Raw genomic sequence first — 6,080 nt, 5'->3', positions numbered from 1 at the left:
GTCTCCTTACAAAATAGTCCATCAACAAGAGTACCCAAGTGCTCTTCTATTAGATGGAAATACTCCTAGAGACTCTAGCCTGACTTTATAGTTCTTGTCTTCCCCCAGGATTTCCTGTTCCAGACTGGCCCCCTGGTTTCTTGCCGGGGTGGTGACCCAGCCTTCTTGCCCTCACAGGGGTGGTCAAGGTGTGGAAACAGAATCACAGGTCAGTAGAGGCAGGAGCATGCTTTCTGATACTTCTGGCTCATCTGCAGAAGGCTGTTTAGTCTTTTGACCACAGTATGTTGCTGTAGTCATCAGCAAGGGTCCCGGTTGTCATGCAGGCCCACATCTTAGTCGACATAGAAGGGGAAGGGCGGGACCCCAAGTGAGGTGGAATAGCAATATAGTTAAATAATTTCCGATGGTAAAATCCCTAAAGGACCGTGGCTATGGGATGAAGCCAGACTGATCCCTCTTACTGGGGCTCAAGCCAGGCGGCCTCAACTCTAGCCCAGCACTTTCCCAACACCATAGGTGGACAGATGCCACAGAAAGCCAGGAGAACAGTCTTTGGAGAGGAGCAAGTCGGCGTCTGACTAAAGCTAGACTCCCCACCTTATGGTGGCTTAACAGAAAAAGAATTCCATCTCCACTTAAAGAAACTCATTCCTTTTTGAAGAAAAAAGCCCTCAAAGATGATTTCCCTGGAAAGGAAAAAAAAGTGTTAGAATCATTTTCAGAGTTAGTCATTTAAAAGTTTAATCTAAACATTCAAATACAGTGGTGGCTTGGTTCAGGAATTTGATTCTTCCTGTGCTTCTGGTTGCACAGAATTGAATGGGAACCAAATCAAGTTCAATGGTTAGGTTCAATGTTGCCCTTATGGAGTCATCTGATTCTGTCCTCATCCCGTTTGGTTTCTGACCAAAATCTTGGAGAGAATTGAGTTTGTGAACCGAGGTACCACTGTATTCACACAATGATTTAACCATCCCCCAACAGAATTAAAATGAAAAAATTACTCCATGACTTTCAGAAACAAAATCCATAATTATTATTCCTATTCTTTATTTGTTATGAATAGAAAGTGTCCACCTCACAATCCTTAACACAAGATCATCTTTATAAATTACATGACTAAAATGTATTTGTATATCTTGGTAAAAATACTATTCTTTTCAAAACACAAATCATATCTTTAGTTTGTACTAATCTTATGGCATTAGAGAGTTCTTTTTAAGATATCCAGCTCCAAAAAATAAAATAACATAAAATTTCAAAAGTATATCTTTGAGAAACTCAAAACGACGAACAAGAAGACTACAGAACACTTTTGCCCAAAGAACTTAAGTAACTCAATAGATCTCCCGTCTTTGCTTTGGGACATTCTGACAGGGACTGGGATCTCAGAGCTTGCTGGTCCTTCTCACATGACCAGCTTCATTAAATGGAAATGGGGTCACCATGGCCCAGTTCGGTGAGCCCCTTTGGTCCCCCATTACAGCTACACAACATCACCACAATGCACTCACACAGGACACATCTAGTCCTAGTTCCATGTTCTTCCAGGGGGACCTCACAGCAGCACAAGTCCTTGGCTACTATGGTCTTTTTCCCTGATATACCAAAGTTATTAAGACTTTTCAGTACAGTACATGTGTGGTTGTCCCTCATAACTGAGTGGTAAATTTATCCTACTAATTACTTCTCTAAATTTACCTCAATAATAGAGCTAAATATTTACTGAATATTTTGGCTGCCAGAAATTGTTTTCAAGTCCTTGGTGGACATTAGCTTACTTGGCCCTCATTTGAATACTTAATTCTATGAGTCAAGTGCTATTTATCATTTCCATTTAATAGATGTAGAACTCAAATCCAGTGTTGTGTAAGTCCTCAATGTCACACTTTAGGTATTGCCTTACAGATTATATTTTTAAAGGTAAAATTGCTCTGTTCACAAAAAGGAAGGCCATATGAAATAATTCTATACAGCAGTTTATTCTACTTGAAATAAAACTGACGCAACTTGAATAACACCATTTGAGCCATGCCTGTGACAAGCACGTTACACAAACATTAATTCCTTCACTCTTCATTCCAACCCTGTAGCTTAGGAACCATCATTACTCCTGTTGCATGGAAGGAACATTGAGACACAGAGAGAGACTAAGTAGATGGCCCATGGCCACCCAGCTAGTACATGATAGAAGCTCAGGGGTAAAAATCTCTTGCCAGTTATTGCAATTATTTCAGTGTAACAGTCCTGCCACTGCTGTTTGCCTCTGAACAAGTTGCTCTCTCTTCCTCAATCTCAGCAACCTCCTTTACAAGCACAAATAGGGATTCCATGGCTTCAAAGGTTCCTATTGACTGGGCACAAAAAATCCTGCCAAGTCACTTAGAGAAAAGAAAATTTGTGTATGCCAGTCCAAAGACTACAGTACAAACTCCAGCTTTTTACCTGACTGCAAATTCTAATATTTCTCTGTACAGCACTAAGAATGGTTCTGACAAGGGATCTAGCAGGAAGATTAGGAGATGGTATTTCAGTGATCTCTGGAAATGTGAACATTATGTGTCCAACATCTGTTAGTAGGAGACCACATAACCTCAAAAACTGAAAATCCTATCTCTGTCATTTACCAGCAGAGTCATCCTAGGTAACTGTTTCATCTCTCTGACTTCAGTGTCTTTTTCATAGAATGGGAACAATAATGAACTTCCTTCAATAGAAGTACTGAGAAACAAGTAATGCATGTAAACCTGGTAGAACAGCGCATGGCCCACAATAAACAGTGAGTAAAACTTAACATTATTATTGCATAAATCTCTGCTCCTGTGAAAGCTAAGACTGTGAGTTCCTATAGTCAGAACTGTGGAAGATTCTTCCTGAAGTGTAAGGAAATCCCAGACTTCTAAAAAGACTTGCAAAACTGAGTTTACCTTTTTTATCTTTGGGGCAAAAAAAAAAAAAAGAGAGAAAATCTGGTTAAACTGCTCAGGGACTAAGATAGCTATAACTTGATGGTAAACTAAGTTTGCTGCAGTTATTCAGTTTTGGGAGCCTATGGATGAGATCAGCAAGAGCCAGAAGAATTTATGTATTTAATCTGATTCATAGCATTAGGCAGTCAGTATCATTAAATATTAGACCGTTGTTTAGACTGAATTTTTGAAAGTTTGTGAGATACTATTCTGACCACCTCTCTTTAGTTAAGGGAAGAGACAGCGGCCCGGTTATTTGCCAGTGTCATTCCAGTGCATTTTCTGAGGAGTGGAAGCAGCATTGTGCCACACCAGGACCCAGTTTTCCTTTCACATAACATATTCTCTCAGTGTATAAATTACCTGCTATGCAGGACAATGGAGGGGAAAACACAGGGAAATTTGACTTCTGTTGTTGTGGGGTTATTGTTGCTCCTTGGAAGTCTGAAAATGCACTTGAGACTGTTGAAATTTAATACTACCTGGAGGTCCTTTTTGTCAGTCTTGTTAGTATAAACCTACTTCTGCTCCATAGAAGAGCTCAACAAATTAAGTGAGAGCTGTAAAATGAGTTATTAGCTTAATGCAGATCCAATCTGGGAAGAAAAAAAAATTAAGCCTTTAAAAAATTTAATACAGCATGGTACACTCATGGAAATTGATGAGGTATATTCACTCTTCACTAAACTGTGTGCAAATAGGATATGATTGATTGTCTACAGGCTAAAACCAGTACCCTGAACTTCAGTAAAGCTTTCAGAGCTGAAGGAGATCACAGAGATTACATCATGCACCAGAGGCCCAGAAGGATTAAGTGATTTATCTAAGGTTAACCAGATAATGAGCGGATATTCCACATTTCAGCCAAATGGAGTCCAGGGAAGGCCAATTCTTCCACAGCAAGCACGGCGCCATGGTAATCATCGTGATCGCAGCCACCTCTTGCAGAGCACAGCCTCTGCTCAGCACTGACCTGGGCTCTGCACATCTGACCCCTTCCATCCGCCCCTGTTCTAGTGCCCTTGCTGTCTTCGAGGCGTGCTTTGATCTTTTCATTTCATAGATCAGATGGCTGGAACCCCGCATTGGTGACAGACTCAGGCCTTCACCGCTAGCAAACACCCAGAGCTGGGGTCTACTCTTAGTTCTGGATCTGTAGTCTGTAGGACCAGCTGCTCCACTACGACTGCATTTTTCACTGGTTTCCCTTCAGAATTCCTTCTCCAACATCCTGCCAAATCAGTCTGTCTTCCTGGACTTGCATCCAAATGGCCAAAAGAGGGCAACACAGTTCCCAAGATTCTCAGGGCATACGGAAAGGAGAGATACCAGGATTTAAGTTAATTTTTTGTTGCCTGTTCTTACAAATCAACAGATTGACTTTTAAAAGCATCAAGTATAAACAATCTGCCTAAGTACTGAAACACCACCTTTTTGCCTATGGATTTAAGACCATAAATTTAGATCAAAATCAGAGGGTGAAACCCAAGAATTTGAGGAAAGAATATTGGGCCTCATGCTCCATAAGTCAATGTTTTGAGGTTGACTAGAAATATTATAGAAATGTGCTATTTCAAACAGCCTTCTACTTGAACAAGAAACTCCCAAATGTGCAGTACTACTTCCTCTATGCTTTTAAGTTAAAAATATATTGGAAATTGATGTACTCATATTCTGGGAGAAGATAACTGCAGTCATAACAGTAATGCCACAGCAAAATATTTTAGATTTACCAGATAGACTGTTAAACGTTTACGATGCTTTAGACATGTTAGCTCCCAGGCAAAATGAAGCAAAGTTATGTTTAATTGTTTGGAAACTTCTTTTATTAAAAGAATTTTAAATATTAACGCTATTTTCAGTACAGGTGTGATAATACTCAGGAAAGCATGGTGTGGTTCATGTGATGAGCTCGGGGATGTAACAATCCAGCTAGCTCCTAGTGCCGACCAGTCTGGACACCAGACCCTAGTAGTAAAATGCAAATACCCTTTTAAAAAGTAAAGAGCCCCTTGGACAGTGAGTGCATGAGCAGAGTGCGGCAGGGCAAGGGGCGCACTCTTCCCGCAATGACTCATGCGTTTGGCTTTGACTTCATTTAGAGAGATCAATTCAGAGAGAACTGGACTTCTACGCTCCGCAAAGGGAGGGAGAATAAAAGCTTGTCATTCACAAGCAGCTACAGAGGAAACTACAGGCAGAATATAGGGGTAAGGAAATTTAGGTATCTCCAAAAAAGATTCCGGTAAAGTAAGTGCACAGTTACTGTCAAAAATATATTATTTTGATCCTAGGAAAATTAAGATTTTTATCTAACTAGATTGCTGACCTTGTTAATACATTTGGTTTTCATGGACCATACAATCACCATCGGACATAAAAAGACTAGATTGCTTTAAAAAAGGAAAAAAAAAACGTTTGCTTGGAGTTATCTACAGGAATCTTGCAAACACAACTCAAGGATAACATTCTGCAGCTCTTTGGATATGAAATGACTTCCTCGGATCAGTCCGCGAGAGAGTTCAGGGGCTGCTAAAGCAGTGATTGAATTGGGCGATTCTCCCAGCCCTCGCTCTCCCTCCCTCTGGCTACCATCTCCCTAGTCGCCAGTGCTCTCCTCGTCCTCCTCTTCTGCTTCTACCCCTGCGGCACGAGACCGGGAAATCATGAAAAGTTTCTCCTTGTTTGTAAACTGCCTCTGCACCGGCTGGGGTGGTTCGGCCTCGGGTGGCTCTTGGCTGGGACCCTCGGCCCCCATCTCGGAGGCGGCCAAGCAGTCTTGCCTATTACCGGCCACTGAGTCCACCACCGACTCCAGGGAGGTGCCGGCCTCCTGCAGCGGGGTGTAGCCCTTATTGCTGCTGCTGGACGCATCGTCGGACTGCGAGCTCTGCGAGTCCCGCCTGCTGGCGCAGGGCGATTCCTCCAGGCGCAGGGGAGGCGAGGGGGAAGCGGCCGAGTCCGGATGGGTAGAGCCCAGGTCTGGGACCCTCGGGGAGGGTGGCGGCTCCGGCGACGGCGGGGCGCGGTAGTCTGGGAGCCCGCTCGTGCTGCAGCGCCGCAGGGCCGCGTACCTGCCGGTCCTGGGCAGGCGGCCGCCCTGCGCCC

At 42.8% G+C, this 6,080-nt stretch overlaps 1 protein-coding gene across 1 annotated transcript in view; it reads right to left on the bottom strand.

The window, feature by feature from the left end:
* Positions 1 to 1,966: 1,966 nt before the first annotated feature.
* The window catches only part of Tmem200c (transmembrane protein 200C), a 13,465-nt gene continuing 9,351 nt past the window's right edge, over positions 1,967 to 6,080 (bottom strand). Inside the window, exon 5 of the mRNA XM_005373144.1 lies at positions 1,967 to 6,072. Coding sequence (XP_005373201.1) covers positions 5,572 to 6,072 — 501 coding nt within the window. The 3' untranslated portion in view covers positions 1,967 to 5,571. The remainder of the gene's footprint in view (positions 6,073 to 6,080) is intronic.

The sequence above is a fragment of the Chinchilla lanigera genome, unplaced genomic scaffold (genome assembly GCF_000276665.1).
Source record: "Chinchilla lanigera isolate Chin_1 unplaced genomic scaffold, ChiLan1.0 scaffold00001, whole genome shotgun sequence".
NCBI classification, from domain to species: Eukaryota; Metazoa; Chordata; class Mammalia; order Rodentia; family Chinchillidae; genus Chinchilla; species Chinchilla lanigera.
This window is presented reverse-complemented; position numbering and strand designations above follow the sequence as displayed.